General features: G+C 55.2%; 1 protein-coding gene across 1 annotated transcript in view; it reads left to right on the forward strand.

The window, feature by feature from the left end:
- Positions 1-26,987, forward strand: part of RGS12 (regulator of G protein signaling 12) — a 128,305-nt gene that overhangs the window by 68,721 nt on the left and 32,597 nt on the right. Inside the window, exon 3 of the mRNA XM_007953522.1 lies at positions 8,934-8,955. Within this exon, the coding sequence (XP_007951713.1) occupies positions 8,934-8,955 (22 nt within the window). The remainder of the gene's footprint in view (positions 1-8,933; positions 8,956-26,987) is intronic.

Genomic DNA, 26,987 nt, shown 5'->3' on the forward strand with positions numbered 1-26,987 from the left:
CCATCCCCCCAGACCTGACCGTGGTCCCCCTGCCATCCCCCCAGACCTGACTGTGGTCCCCCTGCCATTCCCCCAGACCTGACTGTGGTCCCCCTGCCATTCCCCCAGACCTGACCCTGGTCCCCCGCCTGGTGCCGGTCCACGGTCTCCCCAGGCCTGTGGAGGACAGCCCCGCCCTGCTGCTCTGCCTGGCCCATGGAGGCACCTCCACTCCTGCCATTGCCCCCAGGCTCCCACCTGCTGAGTCCCCCACCTCCTGCCTGGAGCCGTGGGTCACCTCCAGCTGCTCTCTGAGCCCCACCCCCAGCCTCTGTCTCATCTCCAGCCCAGCCCAGTGCCCACAGTATCAGCCTTGACGGCCCTGCTGCCTCCTCCCGGCTTCAGGTCTCTAGTGGCTTCCCTGCCCTCTCACAGTGGCCACTGGGCAGCCCCTTCTGCTCTGACCTCTGACCTCTCCCCTTAGCCCCAGCAGCCGGGCCCTTTCTGGCCATGCCCCTCTGTGCCCTGGCCCACCGTCCCTCCCCAGGCCTCTGTGCAGATGGCACTCCGTCCGTCAGCCCTTGGTCTTCTCCTTGGACCGTGGACCTGGCCCTGCCTGGCTCGTGTGAGTGCCCATCGCCCACAGGCTTCGGTGGGTGAGCCCAGGCTGCACGTGACTCGCACCCTTGACCCCGGAGAGGGCAGGGTGGGCTTCAGATTCAGGAGAGCTCAGGGTCTCGGCCCCGCGCAGCACCAGTGCTCTGTTTACTCAGAAAGCTGCCTGCAGGGCTCCTTCGGAGAACAGGGCTCAGGCCGTTTCCGGCACAGCAGCAGGGCTCCAGGCTGCCTGCACGTCCGTTGCAGGGCTCCAGGCCGTGTCAGGTGAGCTGGCGGGGACAGAGGGCTGGGCAGCCCGCCTTTCAGTAGATCACAGGGTCATCGTATGAAGTGAGTGTGCAAATGCCTGGACGCCAGCTCTCTACACTGCGCGCTTGGCCCTGCTGTGGAGCTGCGGGCCCCACGGCAGGGTCTCACTCGACTGCGCGTCGTCGCTTTTGTTGTGGATTCTTGGAGGGCTCACCGCGGCTGGGAAAGGCAGTCCCCTGTGCGTGTCCCTGACGGGCGCACTCACTGTGGTGCGCCCTGAGGCTCTGCTGATTTCAGCGCAGGCCAAGAAGCTCTGTGAGGGCTGCACGCACTCACACGCATGCACACTCATACATGTGCTCACACGCACACCCAGATACATGTACTCTCACCCATGCACACTCGCACACATTCACATACATGTACGCACACATGCACACATGCACACTCACATGCATTCCACGCATGCACATGCACACACTCACACACATGCACTCACACATGCACACTCACATATATCCATTCTCACACATGGATGCACTCATATATAAGCAAACACTACACTGTCACAGGCATGCACTTTCACACACATGAGCACACACTTATATGTGTGATCTCACATGTATGCACACACATGCACACACATACATGTACTCACACTTATACATATGTTCATACATGCACTTTCACACACAGTCACACACCACACTATCACATACATACATTCTTACACATATTCACATACCCATAGTCATCACACTATCACATACAACACACATGCACTTTCACACACACATTCCTATTCATATGCACTCTTACACATATTCACACACACACACACACACACTGTCACCACATACGGGCTCACTGTCACACGCATGTCCACACACACACACACACAAAAACACATGCACAGATGTGTGCACACACATGCATGTGCTGTAAAGAGACGCTCAGAAGAGCCCTGGTGCCTTCGCCTCCTGGGTCTCACCTGGTTGGTGGCAGTCGCCTCCTGGCAGGCCACGTGGCCCACGGCTGTGCCTGTGGGCCCATCCAGTGCGTCCCTTGGTGGCACTGAGTGGGCATACCGTGTGTTTTTGTCATGTCTTGTGTTCTCTCTGACTTGTGGGTCACCCAGACTCCATGCGTAACTTCACAGATTTGAGCCCAGAGGTGGGTGCTGCCTTGATGGTTTGTGTGTGTACTGGGGGGCGTCTGGGAACACCAGGAACGCTGGCAGTGGGGTGGTTACACCATGGGAGCACCCTAGCATCGGTTGCCAGTACGGTGCCTCTTTGCTCAGGCTCTTGGGAGGCCTGTGGGAGGGTCACTCCTGCACCCCAAGGTGCTCCCCCTGGTGGTGGCTTGTGGGTTGGCTTCCTGAGGCCATGAGTTGAGCTCCTGGGGTGGGGGTATGGGTGAGTGGGTGAGGGGTAAGAGGGGGGTTGGTGGTAGTCTCCCCAGGTAGGACTTGGCCAGGGTTGGAAAGTGTTGGGGGTTGGCTTCCGGGGTGGGGGTAGGGGTCACCTCCGTGAGGCTTTGTTTCAGGAGAGAGATTTGGAGTGAGGTGCCAGCTGCAGCCCCTCCAACTCTGCCTGGGCCTCTTCTCTGGGGGTAGCCCTGCAAGGGCACACAGCGTCGGAGGGTTTCCTGGGAGAGCTGGCAGCCTTGGGAGGAGGGGCCAGCCCTCAGAGCTTGAAGCAGGGGTGCTCCCGGTAGAAGATGGGGGTGTCTGGAGTGGGGGCAGGGGGGCTGCTGCACTGCTGGGGAGACCAGGGGGCCCTTGTGGGTGCAGCAATGGTCCCAGGTCGGGGACGGTCCCAGGTCGTGTGTGGACCTGGGTCAGGAGTGGTTCTGGTCTGGATTGAGGCCGTCACTGGGAAAGCCGCTTTGTGCCGGAATCTACAGGGGTACGGGGAGGGACATGTTCTTCCTGAAGGTGCACCACCTGTCTGCTAAGTACACATTGCTGGCACACTGCCGTGTGCTGGGCACAGGCTGGGCACTTGGGGACGTGCCCGGGACCCTAGACCTGTTCCGTGGTGGCTGGGATCGGCTGTGGGGCCCTTCCCAGTGGTCAGCCAGCTGGAGGGCATCAAGGAGGGCTTCCTGGAAAGGTCCTGTGGTGCTGCCACCCAGGTGGACGAGTGCCAGTGAGGCTGCAGGTGGGAGCTGGCCAGGGCAGGCTGCTCCGCCCGGGGGATGCCTGGAGGTATAGCGCTGGGCATGGAGAGGTTGGGTCCTTCTCACAGCCACTGTTGGGCGCTTTGGACTGCAGCCCTCAGTGGGAGACACATGTTACATCCTGCACACGCACCCACATGAGGAGATGCACTCACCTGCACACACACACTCACATGCTCACGCACACTCACACAGACTCATACCCACATAAACTCATAGCACACACTCGTGCATCTGAGTGCTCAACACACTCACGTGCAAGTGCGTGCACATGCACACTCACCACACACACTCACGCACGTTCTCACATTCACGCAGCTTTGGAACCTGTGCCCTGAGTCGGCATTGGCGTCTTTGTTAGTGGATTCCACTCTCTTCCAGCTTGTTAACCTCTGGAACGCCCTGCTGCACTGACTGACAGCCTGGGCGGCCAGCTCCGCCCAGCAGAGCAGGCTCTGGAGGCGGAGTTGGGGGCGGAGCCAGCGGCTGGACTGAGGTGGGAGGAGCATGGGAATGGGCTGGGGTTTGGAGGTCTCTGCCCACAGTGTGCCCCTCAGAGGTATGTTCCAGATACTTCCAGAAGTCCTCAAGGCTCCAGATGTGCCCTGCGTTCTTCACTTGGCCCTGTGGGAGCTGTCTCCAAAGCTAGCTCAGGAAGCTCCGGAAAGGGTAGGATAGATTGGGCCGTCAGCTTGGAGTCCTTGCGGTTCCGTTGTTGGGATTGTTCACGGTTCTTCTCTGTCTTCAGAACCTTAATACATTCCTGCAACTTCCAGGGTCTTGGTCTCCTACTTGAAAGTCAAGTGTGATTTGTCCATGTTTTTATGTTCAAGGTGGGAAATTTCGTCAGTGGCTAAAAGTTAAGAATTTTTATCACTATCTATTACTATGTGATGAAGTAATTTGGATGCAGTGTGCTCTAGTAATTCCTGTTCAGTGTCACTAATGGAAAGAGCTCTGGTGGCGCCGTGCCTGAGGCATTTGACTGCTAACCTGAAGGCTGGCGGTTCAAACCCACCAGCCGCTCCTCAGAAGAAAGACTGGGCAGTCTGCCCAAGGAGGGGTCGCTATGAGTTGGCATTGACTCGACGGCAATGAGTTTGTTTTGTTTGTTTGTTACTAACAGAAGCAATGAGAATAAAGGTTCAGTGCACCATATAGCGTGCTCTTCATGGAAGTCCTTGAAAGCCTTTGGAAACAGTGACACAAAGTATTTACAGACCCATCACCTGCCGAGGTAAAGTCCGAATGTGTTTCCATCAAGTGGTCCTGTGGCCGAGGCCAGCTTCTTGAGGAACACAGTAACGCTGCATGTCTACACCCTCCTGGGGCTTCGTTATAATGGAAGCACGTTTACCGTGGTGTGAATTCCACTCACGGGCTATTTAGTTGTGTGGGCCTCAGTATTTGCTGTTTCAAGTGTAAGCACAGAAAAGTGCTAACTCGCAGGACAGTCTTTAACAGGCAGTTTTGGCTGCCTCTGGATGTATTTTGGTAAGTCTCGCACGTGGCTGGGGGAATTTGGGAAGAATCTAAGATGTCCAGGATCATGGAAACACGCTGTGAATGAATACCAGCCGTCTGGGTGCGAGTGAACATTAGGGGTGTCAAGTTTTAATTTAGAAAACGGTTTTTAGTGTGACCAGAGTGGGCCAAGACATCTGGGAGCGCCCCCTCCACAGGTCACGCTGCCTGCAGCCTGGCCCACTGTCCTTCGTGACGCCTCCTGAGACTCTCTGCGGTAAGCTGTGCCTGATGGCCGTTTTGAGTGCTGCCCTCTGTTGGTCAGTATCCACTCACAGTTCGCAAACCAAGGGTCAGCCGAGGGTCAGTCGGCCAGAAGAGGACGTGTCTGTAAGTCCATGGCAGAAGGGAGTCGTCTGGGGGACCAACCCGACCTTTGTGCTCCCTTGTAGGCAGGTCGCCCCCCTGGTCCCTCTCATGCCCACCTCTGACAGCACCTAACAACAACAAATAACATGTTCATTTGCAAATTAAGTAATGTGGTCGGGAAGGACATCTCCCACTTCCAGGTGTTCGCGTGGAGGACAGTGAACTTAGGTTCCGGCTGGGTTAAAATACACCTGATCACACTTTGCTTTCAGCCGAATGCTTGGAGGTGGGTTGGGATTTAAAAGTTACAGGATGAGAAGTGCTGAAGCGCAGAGATGGAAGCATTTCACAGTTCTGTGTGTCATCGGAAGTGACTCCGTGTGGCCTTGTGTCTGTCCCCCAGGGATCTGAGCAGATGGCGGCGTCTTCTGCGTGACCACTTAGCCCCCACCGGCCTCTGGCAGTGAGCCTCACGGTGTGCAGGCCCGTGTCTCTGCCATGAGCCTGGAGTTTTCTTACGGTTCTGGGGTTTAGACTTGTGTAATGGCTACCTGAGCTGGGCAGAGGGAGGGCGTTACAGCATGTGGGGCTGTAGCCCAGAGACGCAGAGCCCCTTCTGGAAACTGGTGAACAGTGAAGACACGAATGGGACCCCAGGAAAGCCTCACAGCTCAGGGTCTGGGACCATTTCCCTCTTCCTGGCTGTCTTCTAGAAGTCCTGAGGAACTCACAGGAACTTGGTGGTGACCTCTTCCAGTGCGGGCTCCTCTGTAGTTACCTTCTTGAAGAGTCTCGCTGGCACCTGTCTCCAGGCTAACAGGGACTTCCTCTCAGCCTCCGTCATCCACCCTGCTCTGCTACCCTGGGTCTTTGATTTGCTGCTGTTGTTGTTAGGTGCCCTCTGATTCGTAGTGACCCCATGTCCAACAGAAGGAAACGCTGCCCGGCCCTGCGCCAGCCTCACGGTCCTAGCTATACCTGAGCCCATCATTGCAGCCACTGTGCCAGTCAGTCTCATTGAGGGCCTTCCCCTTTTTCGATGACCCTCCACTTTACCAAGCATGATACCCTTCTCCAGGGACTGGTCCCTTCTGACAACATGACCAAAGCAGGGGACATGAAGTCTGGCCCTTCTCGCTTGCAAAGAGCATTCCGGCTGCACTTCTTCCAGGACAGATTTGTTCGTTCCTCTGGCAGTCCATGGGACTTTCAGCCTTCTTCACCAACACCACAACTCAAAAGGATCAACCCTTCTTCAGTCTTCCTTATTCATTGTCCAGCTCTCCCATGCGTATTGGGCAATTGAAAATACCATGGCGTGAGTTAGACACACCTTAGTCTTCAAAGAGACCTCTTGTTCTTTAGCAATTTAAAGAGGTCTCTTGCAGCAGATTTGCCCAGTGCAGTACATTGTCTGATTTCTCGACTGCTACTCCCTTGGTGTTGATGATGGAACCCAGGAATATGAAGTCTTTGACAGCTTCACTCTTCTCTCCATTTATCATGATGCTGCTCATTGGTCCAGTTGTGAGGATTTCCACATCTCTGGGTTGAGGTGTAACATCATACAGCACGCAGGATAATGGCATCAGGTCACAGAAGGGAGCATAATTACATAACACTGAGAGTCCTGGCCTGGCCAAGGTGACACGTTTCGGGAGGACACAGTTCAGTCTGAATGAGGCAGCTTCCCAGAATGCATGTGTTGGTGCTGGGGAATGGCTCCCGCCCCCAGCCCTGCATGTAGCCCCTGCAGTAGAAGCGCCTGGAGGCCAGGGTCTGTACTCTGCCCTCCCTGCCTGGCAGGAGGAAGCTGAAACCCCGGGCCCCTGACTGCACGGGTGCTGAAAAGGGGGGCTGAGGTGCCAGGGACTTGGGGTGACCTTCAGATTTCTGAGATTGGCGCCCACGTGGGCTGGGGACAGTGGCGACCTCTGCTGCACGGCTGTCAGGAAGCGGCTTCCTGGGGCTGCCAGAGGGACACAGGGTGGGACTCCCCTTCCGGGGGGACCCGGGGACGCCTTTGGAGCTTAGTTCTCTAGTGCTGCTAGGACAGAAATACCGCAAATGGGTGGCTTCAACACAGAACTTTACCATGGTTGAGGAGGCTGCCAGTCGGAATTCAGGGTGCTGGCTCTAGATGTGGGGCTCTCTCGCTCGGCTCCGGAGGAAGTTCCTTGGCTCTGAGCGCCTGCTCCTGGGCCCTCTCCACGTGGCTTGGCATCGCCCGGCCCGCTCTGCTTCTCTCGCTCACTCCTTTCATCTGACTCAAGACACACCCTGCACTAACCCTGCCCCATTAACGCAGCAGGAAAACGCATTCTAACCACAGGCACAGAGGCCAGGGCTGCTGGCACATACTTTCTGGGGACACGGTGCCATCCGTAATGGGTGGGCTCTCTTTAGTGTCACGGGCAGCCCCACCAGGTGAGGGCTGAAGGGTGGGGTTGCTGGATACTATGTGGACCTCAAGGTGAGAGGGTGCCATTCCCATGTAGGCTGGGGGCAGGCTGGGCGTGGGATCGGGGGTGACCTGGGGGGCAGGCTGGGGCCTGGGCTCGGGGGCAGGCTGGCCCAGCCATGGAAAACTGAAGCTGTATGTCTGTGTTTTCACTGCCTCTCGTGGAGGATGTGTGGGGCCTTGTGGTGTAAGTCTCTGGTCTTGAAGCAGCAGCCCAATGCGTCTTCCTTAGCCACCATCCCCTCGGGGCCCGCTGCTTGGGGGTGGCCCAGGACTTAGGAAGCAGGGCTCTATGTGTGGCCACAGTGCAGGGTGCAGACACCTGTTGGCTTCCTCCCGCCCGCGTCCTCGGTCAGCCTTCCCCTGTGATGCCCTGTCTCACCGCGCTGCAGAAACGGGCTGGAGTGCACTCCCGCGCTCAGGCCACTCAGGGAGCCCCCCAAGGTGGGGCCTGGGATACGAGCCCCCTGGGGCCAGCAGGAAGGCCTGCTGGGACGAGGCCCGGGTGGTGTTGCAGGCATACCCCCTGCTCAGGGCGAGGGTCTCAGGCCTTCATCGGTGCCCTCTCCGTCTGCCATGAGCCTCTCTCAGTAGCTATGACCTGTGCCTGGATGGGGACCCCCTACCTCAGCCCATCTCTGCAGGGCTGCCTGCTGCCCGACTCCTGCCGCCCAAGCCCTAGGGCCCCCTCCACAGCCTGGCTCCCTTAGGCTCCTGCCCTGGGCCCTGGAGGTGTCCTTCCCCTCTGAGCTGCTGGGTGCACGGGCTCTGGGCTGGTGTCTTTGCCACCATCCTTCCAGACAGCCCACCTGCGATTTCCACTGGGGACTGGGGGGGCTCTTCCTGATGGTGTGTGTCAGGACCCCGGCTGCCCTCCTCCCTGGACAGCATCTGCACCACCCCACATCTGGTAGCCGGCTCCTCGCCCCTCCACCGCCCCGCCCAGCCCAGCCCAGCAGCCCCCTTCCTTGGACATGCCTCCACTGCGATGGCCACATTCCACCATGTCCCTCGGGCGGGCAGCGTGGTGTGTGGGCTGTGGCCTTCGCTGGCACTGGTTGGCTGGACCACCTTGGGGTGGTGCACCATCTCTCTGGGCCCCAACTTGGCCTCTGTAGGGGAGGTGACGGGGGTGAGCCAGGGGCATGGGAAGAGTCCGGGCCAGAGCTGGCACAGCCCACTCCCCGCGCCCGGCGTGGGGGGCCAGGCAAGTGGACACTGAGTGCCCTCTCTTCAGAGCAGGCGGCCCTGACTGCGCTCTGCCCGTGGTGGCCGCCCTGGGGACTGGGTGTGGCCCACAGAGCGCTGGGATCCTGGCTGGTCCTGGAGTCTGAACAGAGCTTTTCAGTGAGGAAGTTGCTAAGCCTGTGATGTCAAATGTGCTGGGATTTGTTTTCGCAAATGAAAGCGGTGGCGCTGGCGTTCCCCAGCTGGGCGGGGCCCTGGAGGCGGACAGCCGCTTGACTCAGGAGGTGTCTGGCTCTGTTCAGACACCTGCCCTCGGTGCGGGCTCAGGAACCTCCCCCGAAGCTTCCAGAGGCCGGACGTGCTTGCTCCGGAGTCTGCCATGAGGCCTCATTAACTCATGTCTTTCTCTCTTTTCTTTCAGTCTGCGACTGTGTCTGATGGTGGTAAGTCACAATTTCTGATGTCCCTTTCTATTATGTTTTGTGAAGTTTGGATGTGAAAGTGTTTGCCACTTGACTCACTGCAGAAGGGCGCTGGCCTGGCCGCGCGCCTTCCGGGGGGCTGTCGGCGGCTCCGGGGGGCCGTGGCGCGTGTGCACAGCCGCTGGCCGGGGAAAGCTGTCAGGGACCGGACCACTGACCGGGCCACTGGGACATCTGCGGCCACTTCACCAGCGTCGGTGCCGTTCCTTGGCTTGAGCTGTGGTCTCTCACCTCTCGTACCTGCGTGTGACAAGTTCAGACAGGTTTCCGCTGCCCTGTGCTCGTACAACCAGCTCGTAACCAGCACGTTGCGAGTGAGCACAGGGCCCTTCCTGGATCTGAGCAGTTCTGGAAATTCCGGTGAGGCGTCTGTAGCCGAGCGTCCTTTCCTGAGGAAGATCCAGGAGGTGGACTCGAGTTTGGGGATGAGCGCCACAGAGGGGACTCTTCAATGGGACTTAGCCAAAAGGGGGCCGCCGGAGACGTCTCCTGTCACTTAGGGGTTCTGTGGCACACCCTGGTCACTGCACCTCGGGACTATTTCTTTTTAAACAAGGCAAGCGTTTCCTCTAAATGCCCCATTTGTTACCATGCTCAGCAAAGCTGCTGTGCTCAGAAGTTGTGTTTCTACATGTCTGCGTGTTTGTAACCGACTCTCCTGTCCTTGAGGCTGGAAGCCCGTGGTCACCCAGGGTGTGGTGCTGTATTTTCATGGAGGTGGCTGGGGGGGTCAAAGTCAAGACCATGGAAGCGAAAGACGCCGGGGCAGGGAGGGGACACGGGGTGGCCTCGCAGGTCGTATGTTGAAGAGAATCGCGGTGGAGTCTTCCGGAACTTCTGTGCCTCTACTGTTGACTGCGCTCGTTGGCCTTAGACAGCTCAGCCCCCTGCGAGGCCAGCCCTCTCTGGCTCCCCACGTGGGAAGCAGGAGCCACGGCTCGCGTTACACTCGGGCTGATCTCCGGAGCTGGACCCAGGCACCTCCAGCCTGTGGGCTTGGGCTTTTTCTTTTGTATAAAAGGAATTATGTTACCTGTTTTATGTGCAACGATGATCATGTTATTGAATCAGCTTAATCCGGGAGTGGGAAAATGTCCCTTGACAGCAAGCCCCAGGCGGTGGCCAGGGCCAGGAGGCTCCGGAGCGCGTGGTTCCCCGGAGGGCCTGGCCTGGGCTGCTCCCACCCAGCTCCCACTGGCCTGGCCCTGCTGGAAGATGTGCGTTTCTGAGGGATGTTTCTAACCGTGAGCAGGTTCTGATATGCTCAGTTTCATCATGATTGGTAATATATATCTGTCCAGGCTGTCCCTGGTCAGCAGGAGCTGTAGGAACTGCAGGGAGTTTTATTATATAGGCCACTTGGTAATTTTTTTTTAAAAGCTGAGTGTAGGTAGCCCCTGAATCACACTCATCTGCCCCGACTCGTGCCCCCCACTCGTCCCTCAGTTGCCCCTGCTGTGTCCTTGGTGGTGGTACCTCTTCTCTCTCCGGGCAGAGACCCTGCGCAGCAGGCGAGGGAGGGACATTGTCTGCACGCGGGAGACGTCCAGGCAGTGGCCACTTGGTTCCCTCCTTTTCCACACTGTCTTTCTCCACCTGATCCTCAGGGTGGAACAGGAACAAGTGAGCCCCTTCACCTGCCGGCCCAGTCTGGGAGGCCACGTTATGTTCAGCTGTTCATGGAGGGACTCTAAGTGATGCCCCCCTGGGCCCGTGCCTCTCAGGCCCCTTTACTTGGGTTCCGCTCCCCTGGGGCCTCTCTGATTTCCAGAGCCTCGGCCCTGTCTTCTGACTCCCTCTCCCCTGGAACGTGCTGGGCTCCTCCTGCCGGAGCTGAGAGGGGACCCCACACGTGGCCATCTCCGCAGCAGGGGACAGCGCTGTCAGAGCATCTGGGCGGAAACTGGGACTGTGCTTCCACGGAGAGCTGGGTTCATGTCTGTGGTCAGCCCCCCAAGGCGTAGGGCTCCTCACTGCCTGGCCTGGGAACGCCACTCCACAGCAGTTCTGTGGGAAAAATGCTCTGTGCCTTCCCAGTAGCAAGTTAGAAGCCAGCTGCGGGGAGTAGGCCGTCCCCAGATGGGGGACGGTCCCTCGTCTCCGGACTGGCCTTGGTAGCTGGTCAGTGGGGGACTCCACCCACATAAAGCTTGTATGCGAGTGCGCGCTCGGTGAGGCCACAGGGACCCGTCGAGCTCTTGTCTCCCACGGCACGTGGCCATTTTATGTGCCTGTCGTCTGGTTCCCGCTCACAGCGACCCCACACGCAGCAGAAGGAAACAGTGCCCGGTCCCGCGCCGGCCTCCCAATCCCGGCCGCGCCCAGGCCCGTCGCTGCAGCACTCTGTCAGCCCCTCTTGCTGAGGGGCCTTCCCTTTTCCCGCTGACCCTCCACTTTACCCAGCGTGGCGTGGCCGGTCCCTCCCAATAGCGCGTCCCAAGTCCAAGATGCAGTCTGGCCCCTCTTGCTTCTGAGGACCCCCTGGCTGCGCTTCCTCCAAGGGCTGTGCATACATGTGTGCACACACGTGTACCATGGCTCACAGGTGCACAGAGCCAAGTTTTGTGGCTTTGTTTTGAGGAAGTTGTTGGACAGCTGTGTTTGACATTTTTGTCAACTTGTGGTGTGCTTTTTGACTTTCTCAGAAGGAAGGGCCCTTAGTGACCACCCCCCCAGAGTGGCTCGTGAGGAAGGAGAGTGAGAGGCCAGCCCAGGAGGGCCAGACCGGCCCGGGCGGGGCAACAGGGGCAGATTCTGGCTCAGGAAAGGGAAGTGCTGAGAGGCGCCAAGGAGGGGTCTGCTTGTGGGACCCAGTCGTACATTTATGTGGCAGCAGCCTGGGGCCGGCCTGCGGAAGGAGCTGGCGGCTCCGAGCTCCCGGCTGCTGATGGACGAGGGGGCCTGCGGTGCTTGAGCTCAGCACGGTGCGGCCCACTGTGAACGTCGTGTGTTTTCATGTGCAGGCTCCCATTCTGTCTGTGTACCCAGCAGCTCTGCAGGGGCCCCCAGCCCACCCTCTCCCACAGCCCCAGGCTACCATGTTTGGGGCCAGTCTTGAGGTGTGGACTGTGGTCACAGGGCTAGTCAGTGTGTCACCGCAGCCCGTCCACATACTGGGTCCACTTTGGCTGCTTTGTGAACACCCAGACTTAACGTGTCCAGCTCTTGGGTCCCTCCCACGGCCGTCCCGTCCCCTGTAAAGGCACAGCCAGCTCCCCTTCTGGTGGCAGAAGCCTGGTAGCTCTCGCATCGAGGTGCCTGCCCCGTCCCTCGCAGCCCCCGCACTTGTACCTTTCCCACCTCTGCTGGCCCTGCCACGTGACCACCTTTGTTTTCAATACCTGCCCCTGCAGCTTGTCCCCAGAGAGGGCGCCACCGCAGCCATCCACTCAGAGCACAGCCATCACTCTGCTGCCTGCTCAGAGCCATCTGGGGGTTCTGTGTCCCTGGGAGCTCTGGTGGCCTAGTGCCTAAGGCGTTTGACTGCTAACCAGAAGGCTGGCAGTTCAAACCCACCACGCACTCCTCGCAAGGAAGACTGGCCAATCTACTTCCGTAGAGATACCGCCTGGGAAACCCAAGGAGGGGTTGCCGTGAGTCGGATCGACTCGACGGGAGTGAGGGAACAAGCCACGTGCTGTCTCACAGCCGACCATGCCCAGCCGGCCTCGTCTGGTGCACCCCGCTTGCCCCGTGCTCCCTGCCTGGTCTCCAGGGTTCTCAGACACTCGAGGGGCGTGTGCTGGGCCTCGCCCGGCGCGGTGTCTGCTCCCCACGACTGGCCCCTAGTGCAGGTGTGCCCTTTCCGCTCTGAGGGAATTGACCTGTTTACTTTTGGGGAAAAAAACAAACTGTTAGGAAACTCAGGCCTTAAAAACCGTGCAAGTAACGCGCGTGCTGCAGACGGGGCTCCCCTGGGGGCCGCTCCGGGTCGGGCGCTCGGGCCGGGCCGCGTACGGAGATGTGTTCCCTCGTGAGCCTCCGCTGAGCGGCACGCTTGCTGCCTGCGCGCCTGGTGAGGGTTATGCTTTCGTAGTTCACTGGAGGGGGAATGCTTTAGACGCTGGAAACCTTCCCCCTTCAGAACAGACTTTCAGAATGGTCTGCAAACCTTATAAATGCAAGTTCAGGAGAATGCGGACGAAGCTGCTCACAGCCAGCCTTGTCTTGGTTGGTAAAATATCTGACCAGCCATGGTATATACGGACTGGATCCTTGTGCAAATTAGACACGGCCGCCTCTTCCCCTCCACGCTGGGGGGCTGTAAGAAGATGTCCCCTCGCGGACCACTGAAAGAGAGCTTTCAAGATAGGGTTCTCTTTCTCGTGGGATTTCGGCAATGTGGTGATGGGGGGTCGTGGGTCAGTTTAGTTCATATACGTGCAGGTTGGAGTTTGCTGAGGGCACCCCCCACTCACTCCAACTCGGTCCAACCAGTGCACTTCACCCATAAGCCACTGAGGCGTCCGCCTTTTCAGTCTTGTTGCTTCTGTGTGATTTGTGTTTACTCAGCTCAAAATCTCAGAGTTGAGGCGGACCGACTCATGGCGACCCTCCTTGGGTTGCCGAGGGGGTATCTCTACGGAAGTAGATTGCCCAGCCTTCCTTCCGAGGAGTGGCTGGTGGGTTTGAACCGCCAGCCTTCTGGTCACTAGTCAAGTGCCTTAGGCCCTGCGCCCCCAGAGCGCCTGCTTCGTGCTTCGTCGTTTCTTCCTCTCCGTCTTCCTCCTCATTCATCTGTTCCTCTGCTGTGTCTACTGTATCGGTTCCGTCCCGTCACCTTTCCGTTTCAGACATTACTTCTCGTCTCCAGCAGTTCCTTCTGGTTCTCTTTATATCTTCCATTTCTCCCCATTGTGTCCATGCTGTCATGAACCCTTGACACACCTTTATAATAGCCATATGCCGTTAGAAAGGCCTTGTCGGTCATCTCAGGGTCTGCGGTGCTGTGATAGTTACGTGATGTGTCGTCTGGGTTAGGCTGTGGCTGTGAGGGGCTGGGCCACTGGATGGAGTTATTACCCATGAGGAGATCGTAGTCACCCCCGTGAGGAGGTCATAGTCACCCCTGTGAGGAGGTCGTAGTCACCTCAGTGGTGGAATCTGCAGTGAGCAGCTGATTAGGGGAAGGGAGTGGCTTCATGGTGTGGCCTGTTTCAAGGAAGCTTTGGGAGAGAACCTCAGCTTTCTGACACATTCTGGACCCTGCGTTTGGCCGGGTCTTCACCTCCAGTTCCTGGACTTGAACCAGTGGCCTGCCGTGTTGCCCACTGGTCTCGGGACTGTGCCACTCCACTTGTCAACCTTCGGTCCATCAGCGTCAGCAGGCAGCCGCTGCGTGAGCTGGAAGAAGCCCCCGGCTCCAGGGGCCTGAACAAGAGGCAGAGAGGAGCCCAGGGCTGAGGGGCCTCCCCCAGCCCCTGGAGCCGGGACTCTGAAGTCAGCCTCTGGCCCCCTGAACTGGAAGAGGGTGATTGTCTCCTAAAGCCGCCCCGTGTGGCATTTCTGCCGCAGAGTGCCGGGGAACCGAGAGTTCCCGCCGCTGGTTCTCCTCCGGGTTCTAAACCACACTTTGCGGCATCCTCACGTGACTGATTTTTGACTGGCTGCTGGGTTTTCCTTTTTTTTTCCCGTTGTGCTTTGGGTGCTAATTTACAGAGCAGGTTTGTTTTACATTCGACAGTTCGTGTACCTTTGGTTTCACCCCGATTACCACCCGCACCCCTAACGCCCTCCCCTCCCCTCCCCTCCCTGTGGCCCCTCGCCTCCGTGCCCTCTTAGTCATCACTCCTGGGTGTCCTGCTTGCCCTCCACGTGAGAGCTGCCCCCCTGGTGCCCCGTGGCTGATTGCTCCAAGGGATGGATCTCCGTAGAGCAGGTGGGTGCATCGCCCGGGTTGGGGTGTTCTGCATCTAAGTTTTATTATTGTTGGGCTGAGAGCCAGCCCCTGGAAGTGAGTCTTATCCCAGGCCCGAAGTCTTGGGGGTCCCACCAGACTCCATCTGGTCGTTGTTGTGTTTTTGGATTTTGTTCCACGTTTGTCCTCCCACTCAACCCAGGATCTGCAGTGGTGATCCCTTCCCGAGTGGTTGGCATTGGTGCTTGGGCCGGCGGCTGGATTTTGTTGTCTTCCTTTGAAGAGTGTAGAGGTTCGATTTGCTAGACAGTTAAGATGTTTGTGTCGTGGCCTGATCCTTTGAGATTTGTTCTAAGCTCTTTCTAGGGTAAGTTTGAAGTTGCTTTTACTCTCGGGCTAGGTAGCTCTGCTACTTGGGCATAACACACGTGGAGGTTCCCAAGGCCTGGGCGTCAGGCTTGAAGTCCTCTGTATCCTGTGAGCTCGGCGCTGCCCAGCCTACAGCCCTCGTCTGGTCTGCCCTTTGCCTCGTGGGGTTTGTCCTTTGTAGGCACAGCACAGAACTTACCGGCAGACTTGGGGTCCCCCCGAGAACGCTGCAGCGCTTCATCCATGAGCTCTCTTTTCTTTCGGTCCCCCACATTCCAGTCCCACAGAACTCGGGTCCTGGGGGCATGTAAATAGCAAGGCCCCTGTGTGTTTGTTGGAAGAAGTGCAGCCGGAAGAGAGAATGGCTGGACTGCGTCTCACCTACTGTGGTCATGTTGTCAGAAGGGACCATTCCCTGGGGAAGGGTGTCATGCTTGGTAAGGTGGAGGATCAGCAGAGAAAGGGAAGGCCCTCAACGAGACGGCTAGACTCAGCGGCCGCAGTGACGCACACTATAGCAAGGACTGTGAGGCTGGCACGGGGCGGGCAGCGTTTCGTCTGTTGTACACGGGTCGCTGTGGTTTGGAACCAGCTTGGCGGCACCTGACAGCAACATGTGCTTGTTACATGAGGAAGGGATCTGAGGTCCGTGGGCCAGCTGTGTGTGACGCACACAGAATGACTGACTGGGTGGTGGATGTGTCTGTAGGACCCACCCCGAAAGCAAGCCTCTGTGGCCGCCATTTGTCCTGGCTCAGTGGTGGCAAGGAGCCTTCCCGTAAACCTTTAAAACACCAGAGGTGGCCACATCTGACCACCAGACATCACTGGCTCTCTCCTCAGCTCTCGGGAGGTGGTCTCTGGACTCCTCGTGTTCCTGCAGCCCCGGCCCTCTGCCGCCGGTGCTGGTGTGTGCCTGAGGAGCTCTCTGGGGGAGAGTGCTGGGACGTGGGGAGTGACGTGCTGGCTGGGCTCGGCTCTCGTGTGTGTGCTGTTGTGGCCGGAAGGAGGCGGGGGTGGCGCAGCCTCTGCTCCGTGCCCAGGGCCACTGCCCTTCACGCCCGGCCAGGCTCCCGATTTGCTCTGTCCCCGAGGCCTTCTCAGGCCACCTGGTCTTTTGTGTCACTTCATGCATCCAGTCAGGCCCTGAGTGTGTGTGTCGGTCACTCTCCTGGGTGCTCGGTGGGAGTGAAAGCTAGGTCCCCGGTCCCCCACCCTCCTGCCTGATGGATTACAGAGCCACCTGTGTCCAACACTGGACACCCCCCAAAAAACATGTCAGTCCCTGGTTCTACTCCAATGACAAGGCCCCAGAACAGAGTCCTGGCCAATTTCAATGTATAAATGCTTCAGAACGTAGGGAACAAATGTGTGATTAGAATATTTAGTTTGTTATACAAATTATAGGAGCTTTGGTAGCATAGTGGCTAAGGCACTTGACTGCTAACCAGAAGGCTGGCAGTTCAAACCCACCAGCCACTCCTCAGAAGGAAGATGAGGCAATCTACTTCCGTAGTGATACTGCCTCGGAAACCCAAGGAGGGGTCGCTATGAGTTGGGGCTGACTCAACGGCACATAACAACAACAACACATACAAATTATATTCTAGTGCCATAGTGGATAAGGCATTTGGCTGGTCATCAGAAGGTCAGCGGTTCAAACCCACCAGCCGCTCCTTGAAAAGACGATGGGGTGACCTACTTCTGTAAAGATTTACAACCTCGGAAACCCAGCAGGGGTCACTCTGGGTCGGAATCAACTTGATGACAGTCAATCTGGTTTTATGTTAAATGACTTCATTTGGAAATGGGGCTTTTTCTTTCCTCATGTTTTGGGACACTATTTCCTTCAGACACTATAGATGTGCTTTTTGTTTCCACTGTTCTTCAAGTAAGGAAAAGGTTTTGTCGAAGAATAACTTACAGGTAAACACACACACTGTCAGTGAACAGCTTGAGGAATTTCAGAGTGAGTGAGTTCTGCTTCCCTAGTACCACTCTGACAGGAATATACCACCAATGGGATGGCTTGAACAAATGGCAGTTTATTCTCTTACAGTTTGGAGGCTTTAAGTCCAAGTTCAAAGGGCCAGGCTCTAGGGGCTGGGTGAAAGCCCCTCAACCTTGGGGTCCAGCTCTGCCTCCTGTTCCCAGCCCACTGAAGCTGGAGGCTTTTCTTCACTCAGACAGCTGCTGGCTGCTGAGGCTGACAAGCCCAAGGTTGACAAGTAAAAAGGCACAGTCCTGATGTTACCAAACCACACGGCAGGCCTTTAACTTAAGTCCATTGAAAGTCCCATCCTCTACAGAGCATGGCAGGCTGCTGAACAACGACACGGCTACATGCAGGGTTCAAGTGTGCCCTAAGCTGGAGACCATTCCCCAAGGCTTCTCCTTCTACACAGGAAGCAGACCCCATCCCTGGGACAGCTCCTCAGCTTCTCACAGTAGATTGCACCGTGGAGCGGATGACCAGTCTCACCATGGGGAGTACCACATCCAGCTGCCCAGCCCCTCAGCCAGGCCCAGCCCAGTCAACACACAGACCTCACCACCACAGAGCGCATCTGCGCAGCCAGCAGCCAGACCCAGAAATGGAGCGTTCCTGCGCCCCAGGGCCCTTCGTGTCCCTGCTTGGTGACCACCGAGGGGGACCCCATTCTGCCTGCTGACCCCAGCGTTAGTGTTGTGTGTTTCTGGGTTTTAGTGGACCTTTAAGTGTTTGGCTTCTGCCAGTTCTCCTGGGGCGTGTGCGTTTCGGGCCTGGGATGTGTCCTTCTCGTGGCCTTGTGTTGTTGCATAGACACCTCGCTGCTCGCGTGCCTGTGCACTGAGGACGTGTGAGCTGGTTCTGAGTTTGGCTTCTACTGTTGAGGCCCAGGCCCAGGACTGTGTCTGTCAGCTCAGTGTGGGAGGCCCCGCTGTGGCTCTGGGGTTGGCTCAAGACGTGCTGAGCCTTCGAGGTGAAGTCCAACGTCTGGGGTCCTTATGTCCTCCTGTCCTTGGGCTGCTCGTTGGGCACTGTCCTCCAGATGGGACAGGCCACGGCTGGAGGGTCTAGACTTCCCGTGTGGCCCCTGACTCGGAGTAACCAGAACCGTCTTACGAAGCACAACGTCCGATTCACCGAAACGAAGCAGAGCCGCTCCACAGAGAGCTGGGCGCGAAGTGAATAACATGCCCACTGCCTCCAGGTCAGGCAGCCCAGTCAGGGGCTTTAATTAGGGCTTGTCTTTGGAGGAAGGTCCTGTGTCTGGGAGCCTGGAGGCTGCCCGCCCCGCCTGGTCAGAGCTGTGAGCACGGCGCCTGGAACCTGGAAAGTCCATGTGGGCTTTCCTCCTCTCTGCTCCTCGCCTCACACCTCCCACGCTGACCCTCTCCAGCTCCTTCTCTGCCCACTCACACGGCCTCGCAGCTCCTCCGGCTGCGTTCACCCATCTGCGTGGCATTTCCTTCTCCAGCAGGGCTTCGTGTCATCCCAGACTCGGGAATCGCTTTTCTCTGCTTGGCCAGGACGTGTCTACAGCTCACTCCCCAGCGCTGACTCTGGGCGAGCCCGCAGCGTAGATTCCTCCCGCTGGGCTTGGGCACCCGCCGCCCCGACACACAGTGGCCCCTGCACTGACGGCTCCGTAGAACCAAGCCCTGTTACCTCCTGTTCTAGGCCTGAGAATTCCGGCTATGGGGCCCGATTGTCCATGAACGCACAGGAGAACTGACACAGCCCGAGAATGGCCCGGGAGAGCACCCAGTCTGGGCCCAGCAGAATCACAGTGAGCTGTGCACCCAGGAGCACAGGGTGCCTGGAGCCCAGTGACTCCACGGGTGCATGGCTGGTGGGAACAGATCACTGATTTTAAACCCTGCTCCAAAGAGGTGCTTCCGGGCCCCAGGGCCGTACCGTTCCAGTGCACAGATGGGCTCTGTCCTCAGGAGCAGGTCTGCATTAAGGCATGGCACTGAGCCAGGAGTCCCATAGGCCTGTGCTGGTGGGTCACAGGCCAGGGCTAGGCTCCCGTCTGCCTGTCCTCGTCCTGCCGCGCTCTGCCTTCCCCACCTGACCCTGCCCCTCACTGGGATTCTGCCTTGGGTTCTCTTTGGGGAAAAGGCTTTCAGCTTCAAATTTGAAAGATGCCACCCAGTCAGTAACTGGGCCCAACGGATGGCTGTGGGGGGCAGCAGGAGGTGATATTGTAGAATTGGGTACAGGCAGGACAGTGAGGATGGAGCTCAGAGTGGGACCAGAAGGATGTGGACTGTGGGCCAGGGGATGTTTTCAGTGCAGACCTCGAACAGGTTCTAGAAGTCTCCGCGCACTCTGGGGATAGGAAGGGAGGAGGATGGGACGTAGCTTACTGAGCACTGTGTCAGCTTCTCTCATGACCTGGGAGCAGTTGGACGTGTGGGCTGAGACCCTCGTTTGTGCCCCTGCCCCAAGCCCTCAAATGCTGGTCTCCCCCCAGTGAGGGACCCGGGCACAGAGCTCTTCAAGCCCATGCAGCCCCTCATCTCCCTTGGACCCAGAGCCGGAATGACCATCCAGAGGTAGAAAGTCGCCTCCTGAGTTTTGTCCCAGAACTGAATTTCACCATCACAGAGACCTTGCAATGGGTATTCTCAAGGCTGGACATTTTTAAAGGAGGGAACCTTGGTGGACAAGTGCTCAGAAACTGACCCAAACCCACTGCCATCAAGTCAATTCTGACTCATAGCAACCCCCACTGGGTTTCCGAGGCTGTAAATCTTTACGGAAGCAGAATGCCTCATCTTTCTCCTGTGGAGCAGCTGGCGGGTTCAAACCACCGACCTTTTGGTTAGCAGGCAAATACCGTAAGCACTCAGTCACCAGAGCTCCTACAGGCTTTCAGAGTAGCTGCTGTGACTGGAAAACACTGAATAGTGCACTTGAGGTTTGTGGATTCCACTGTCTGTAAATTTGTGAAGCAGATATTAAACTCCAGGGAGTAATGTGCTTGCTGCAAGGCTGTGGGTTAGTGACTCGGACTCTCCTCTCTGCCTATTCCAGGCCTGAGCAAAGGGGCACAGATGTCATGGATAATGGGAGCCTGGCCCCCACTGTTGGGGACAGGGGTGACAAATACAGAAAAGGACAGGACGAGGATGTGCTGGGGCACTGGATTGGAACTGGAGGTGTTCCTGGTGCAGTGAATGACTTGGTATGGCCTTTCTAGCTGCAGCCTTTGGGACTCCCAGCAGATTACTGGATGGGACCATGCAAATAAGGGGTATGGAACTCTCCTGTAGGGATTGGTCAGTTTTGCTATGCCGCTAGGCTGAAAATGAGCCCTCCTAAAGGCGGAATTGGGGAGCTCACTGCCATGGAGAGAAGAGCTGGAGGAGCAGTGGGGTGCGGCGCATCCTTGGACCCGAGATCCCTGCACTGGACCTTTTGGGCAGAGACCCCCAACAGAGAGATGCTCAGCAGAAAGACGGCAGCAGTGGAACCAAGACGCACAAGACGGAGCGATGAGCTTTGCCGGTCCACGGAGGACCAAGCCCGAGTGCCTCTGGGCAGGAGACTTGCTGGTGGAGTGGGGTGCACCTGGGTGTACCTATCAACAGAGCTAAAAGTGCTTTGTAACACTTGCCCGAGCAGGCAGAGGCCAGGCCGAGAGGACAAGGGCCAGAGAGGCCGGAACAGGTAAGGAGGGCAGGGGACCACCCCAGGCAGCAGGGAGCAGAGCCAGACAGGGCCTGCGGGGATAGGCAGGGGAAGCCCAGGAAGTCAGTGGAGCGGTTGGAACAGCCAGGGGAGATGAGCTTGTCTGTCCCCGATTCTGCCTTTAGGGACTGCTTTTTGTCACATTGTGGTGGCTCGTGTGTTGCCGTGAGGCTGGAGGCTGTCCCAGCAGAGATACCCATGGTGGACCAGTTATGTGGGGCTTCCAGACTGAGGCAGACTAGGAAGAAGGAAGAGGCCATCCACTTCTCAAGGAATTGGCCAGTGAAAACCTTATGAATAGCAGTGAAATACTGTCTGCTATGTTATGGAAAATTTTATGAATAGCCCTGAGACATTGTCCAATACAGTGCCGGAATATGAGCCCCTCAGGTCGGAAGCCACTCAAAATGTGACTGGGAAAGAGCTGCCTCATCAGAGTAGAGCCGACCTTAATGATAGGGATAAAGTAGAGATTTTGGGGCCTCCATTTGCTAAAGTGGCACGACTCAATATGAGAAGAAACACCTGCAAACATCCAGTGCTAAGGGAATGTATGAAGTATGAATCTAGGAAAATTGGAAGTTGTCAAGAATGAAATGGAACACATAAAGATTGATATCCTAGGCATTAGTGAGCTGAAATGGACTGGTTTTGGGCATTTGGAATCAGATAACCATATGATCTGTTATGCCAGAAATGACAAATTGAAAAGGAGTGGTGTGCCGTTCATCGCCACTTAGAACATTTCAGATCTGTCCTGAAGCACAGTGCTGTCAGTGATAGAATAACATCCATGCGCCCACAAGCCCACAAGGAAGGCCAGTTAATACTACTGTTATTCAGATTTACACACCAACCACCAAAGCCAAAAATGAAGAAACTGAAGATTTTTACGCGCTTCGGCAGTCTGAAATTGACCAAACATGCAATCAAGATGTGCTGATTATCACTGGTGACTGGAATGCAAAAGTTGGAAACAAAGAAGAATCACCAGTAGTTGGAAAATTTGGCCTTGGAGATAGAAATAATGTTGGTGATCACATGGTAGAATTTTGCAAGACCAACAACTTACTCATTGCAAATACCTTTTCTCAACAACACAAATGGAGGCTGTACACGTGGACTTCACCAGATGGAACACACAGGAATCAGATTGACTACATCTGTGGCAAGAGGTGGTGGAAAAGCTCAATATCTCCACCCAAAAGAAGGCCAGGAGCTGATTGTGGAACAGACCATCAACTGCTCATATGCAAGTTCAACTTAAAGTTGAAGACAATTAAAACAAGTCCATGAGAGCCAAAATATGACCTTGATTATATCCCTTCTGAATTGAGTGACCATCTAAACAATAGATTTGATGCATTGAACACCAATGACCAAAAACCAGAGAAATTGTGGGATGATATCAAGAACATCATCCATGAAGAAAGCAAAAGGTCATTAAAAAGACAGGAAAGGAAGAAAAGACCAAAATGGATGTCAGAAGAGACTCTGAACCTTGCCCTTGAGCGGAGAATAGCTAAAGCAAATGGAAGAAATGACAAGATAAAAGAGCTGAACAGAATATTTCAAAGAGCAGCTCGAGCAGACAAAGTCAATCATATAATGAAATGTGCAAAGACGTGGAGTTGGAAAGCCAAAAGGGAAGAACACACTTGGCATTTCTCAAGCTGAAAGAATTGAAGAGGAAATTTAAGCCTCAAGTTGCAATATTGGAAGATTCTATATTGAATGATACAAGAAACATCCAAAGACGATGGAAGGAATACACAGAGTCACTGTACCAAAAAGAATTGGTTGATGTTCATCCATTTCAGGAGGTGGCATATGATCAAGAACCAATGGTACTGAAGGACAAAGTCAAAGCCGCACTGAGGGAAGTGGTGAAAAACAAGGCTCCAGAAATTGATGCAATACCCACTGAGATGTTTCAACAAACAGATGCCACACTAGAGGCACTCACTCGCCTATGCCAGGAGATTTGGAAGACAGCTACCTGGCCAACTGACTGGAAAAGATCCACATTTTTACCCATTCCAAAGAAAGATGATCCCACAAAATGTGGAAATTATCAAACAATAACACTAATATCGCACACAAATAAAATCTTACTTCAAATTCAAAAATGGTTGCAGCAGTATATTGACAGAGAACTTCCAGAAATGTAAGCTGGATTCAGAAGAGGATGTGGAGTGAGGGATATCATTGCTGATGTCAGATGGATCTTGGCTGAAAGCAAAGAATACCAGAAAGATGTTTACTTGTGTTTTATTGACTATGCAAAAGCATTTGGTTGTGTGGATCATAACAAATTATGGGTAACATTGTGAAGGAATGGGAATTCCAGAACACTTAATTGTGCTTGTGAGGAACTTGCACAAAGACCAGGAGGCTGTTGTTCCAACAGAGCAAGGGGACACTGCATGGTTTAAAATCAGGAAGGGAATGTGTCAGGGTTGTATCCTTTCACCATCCTTATCCAATCTGTATGCTGAACAAATAATCCGAGAAGCTGGACTATATGAAGAAGAACATAGCATCAGGATTGGAGGAAGACTCCTTAACAACCTATTTATGCAGACAACACAAATTTGCTCGCTGAAAGCGAGGAAGCCCTTACTGATGAGGATTGAAGACTACAGTCTGCAGTATGGATTACACCTCATTATAAAGAAAACAAAAATCTTTACAACTGGCCAAATAAGCAGTGTCACAATAAATGGAGAAAAGACTGAAGTTGTCGAAGACTTCATATTACTTAGTTCTACAATTGACACCAATGGAAGCAGCAGTGAGGATATCAGCTATCATATAGCACCGGGCAAATCAGCTGCAAAGAACCTCTTTCGGGTGCTGAAGAGCAAAGATGTTTCCTTGAGGACTAAGGTGCACCTGACACAAGCCCTGGTATTTTCAATCACCTCATATGCATGTGAGAGCTGGACAATGAATAAGGAAGACTGAACAAGAGTTGATGCTTTTGAGTTGTGGTGCTGGCGAAGAATGCTGAGAGTACCATGGACTGCTAAAAAACTAACAGATCCTTGTTGGAAGAAGTGCAGCCAGAATGTTCCTTGGAAGTGAGAATGGCCAAACTTTGGCTCACTTACTTTGGTCATGTTGTAAGAAGGCACCATTCCCTGGAGGAGGATATCATGCTTGGCAAAGTGGAGGGAGAACAAAAAAGTGGAAGGCCCTCAACAAGGTGGATTGGCACAGAGGCTGCAACGATAGGCTCAGGTGTAGCAGGGGTCGTGGGGCCGCCACAGGACCGACCGGGCAGCGTTTTGTTCTGCTGTGCCTAGGGTCTGTATGAGTTGGAGATGACACAATGGCACCTAACAGCAACAACATCCTGAGCACATTCTTGAACCTGTCTTGTAGCCTATTACTTCCCTAGTAAGCCCCATAATCGTTGACTGTTGTCTGTGAGGTCTGTGCAGCCATTGCAATGAATCGTCGAACCCATCAGAGCAGTAGTGAATGCCATGGAGGGAATGGTTGGTGTCAAACTTGGTAAAAAGGCTGGGGGGTGGCATGTCTGGCCTCATAGGAATCAGCCTTGGGCTGCTGATGGTGATTCGGTCTCCGTCTCGTGAAGTTGGAGGAGGTCAGAGGAGGCCGCCTCCCTGTCCTTTTGCAGCATCAGCATGGACTTCAGGCTTTCACTGGACAGATGCAGAGCCGTGGGAAGGGACAGAGGCCTGCGTCCATCGGTGTGCTGCTACCTTGATGCGCATATCAGGGTTTCCTGTCTGCCCACTGGGAGGGCCTGCGGGTGGTGGGGCCCCAGTAGCAATGAGCATACCTGGCACCCAGATCCTGGCTTCTGAGTATCACTTGCCAATAAGGGAATCAGGGCTGCTTGGGGCCAAGACTTCATTCCAGGGCCAGGGCAGGGGAAGTACAAGATGAGCGTGGACACTTGTTTTCACATCAGAGAGTAAGGGGTACTCAGTGCATGATGAGGCCGGCCGCATCAGAAGGACACAGTGGCCGGTTTGAAGGGAGAGACTCATGGATTATAAGCCACAGAACAAAATAAAGATCCACTGAGTCCAGCTAGATAAAAATAAACTCAAAATAAATGGGAAAGAAGGAAAAGCTCTTTCTTACAGAGTAAGGGCCACTGAAACTGCAGTTGAAATGAGAGCCAGGAAATTGTCAGTGGGCGCGGAGACTAGTGGGTGACAGCTTGATGAGGAGCAAGGTATTCACAGTCTACAAGTGCATACCAGAGTGCTCCTTTGAAATGAGAGTGGCCAGCCTTCATCTCACCTGCTTTGGTCTTGTTGTCTGAAAGGACCTCTCCCTGGAGAAGGATGCCATGCTTGGTAAAGCAGAGAGTCAGCAAAAGAGGGGAAGGCCCTCAACGAGGTGGAGCGACACCATGGCTGCGTAATGGGCTCAGGCACAGCAAGGATCGTGAGCCTGGTGCCGGGCTGGGCAGTGTTTCATTCTGTTGCACGTAGCGTCACTGTGAGTTGTCAACTCGACAGCACCTAAAAACAGTAACGCAGCCAACAAGCACACGTCTCCTTATCACAGAGAGAATCTAGGAACTCTACAGTGGAGACCCCTGGCTCCTTACCACATGGCCAAAGCAAACCTCAGCAACATCACAGTAAACCGACATCCTGTACCTCCTAGGAAGCCATGTCTGAGAAGGATGGGGCATCACGTCTGGATTTCTGGGGTATTTCTGCCAAATCACAGGGAAACATCACATAAACCCCACCTGAGGAACAGGCTTCACAACAACTGGCCTGTATCTCAAGGTCTAGAAGCTCAACTCCGAGGAGGACAGAAGAATGAATGACCCAGATTAAAGGAGACGCTCCACCACTGTCACTTTGCAGTGCTGTGTTGCTGGGAGGCTGCAGGCTGTGCCACTGTAACTTTAAATACCAGCAGGGTGACCCATGGTGGACAAGTTTCAGCAGAGCTTCCAGACTGAGAAGAAGGAAGGGACCCTCCACTTCTGAAAAAACCTTGTGAACAGCTCTGTCTGATACAGTGCTGGAAGATGAGCCCTTGGGGTTGGAAGGCACTCAAAATAGGACTGGGGAAGGGCTGCCTCCTCAAAGCGGAGTCGACCTGAATGATATGGCTGGAGTCAAGCTTTCGGGACCTTCATTTGCTGACAGGGTATGACTCAAAGTGGGAAGAAACAGCTGCAAACGTTCACTAATTGGAATGAGGAATGTATGAAGTATGAATCTAGGAAAATTGGGAGTTGTCAAAAATGAAATGGGACAGATAAAGATTGATATCCCGGGCGTTAGTGAGCAGAAATGGACTGCTGTTGGCCATTTAGAATCAGACAACCATATGATCTACTATGCTTGTGTGGTAGTTGAGGTTGTGTGTCAACTTGGCTGGGCCTGGTTGAGTGGCTGGGCAGCTGGTGGTAGTTTTTCCCCATGATGAGACTGGCAGTCAACTCCATGGCGGGATCAACCACAAGCAGCTGAGTAGCTGCTTTAGGGATGTGGTCTGCTTCCCGTATATAAGAAACTGCTTTGGGTATGGTCTCTAGCTTATGGCACACTTGAACCCTTCATGTAGCCAAGTCATTCAGCAGCCTGCCAAGCTCTGCTGACCTTGGGACTTTCAATGAACTTGAATCAATGACCTGCCATGTTGTTTGGTAGTATTGAGACTATACCTTTTTACTTGTCAACCTTGAGTTTGTCAGCCTTAATAGCCAGCAGCTATCTGAGTGAGGAAAAGCCTCCAGCTTCAGTGGGCTGGAACCAGGAGGCAGAGCTGAAGCCCAAGGCGGAGGGGCTTTCACACAACAAGCACACATGTCTCCTTATCACCCAGCCCCTAGAGCCTGGCAGTTTGAACTTGGACTTAAAGCCTCCAGACTGTAAGAGAATAAACTCCTGCTTGTTCAAGCCATCCCATTTGTGGTCTGTTTTCTGTGAGAGCAGCACTAGGTAGCCAGAACAGCCAGGAATGGCAAATTGAAGAGGAATGGCATTACATGCATTGCCAAGAGGAATATCTCAAGATCTGTCCTGAAGTACAGTGCTATCAGTAATGGGATAATATCCATACGCCTACAAGGAAGAC

This window comes from Orycteropus afer, unplaced genomic scaffold (assembly GCF_000298275.1).
Source record: "Orycteropus afer afer isolate SDZICR_OR568_19922 unplaced genomic scaffold, OryAfe1.0 scaffold00398, whole genome shotgun sequence".
NCBI classification, from domain to species: Eukaryota; Metazoa; Chordata; class Mammalia; order Tubulidentata; family Orycteropodidae; genus Orycteropus; species Orycteropus afer.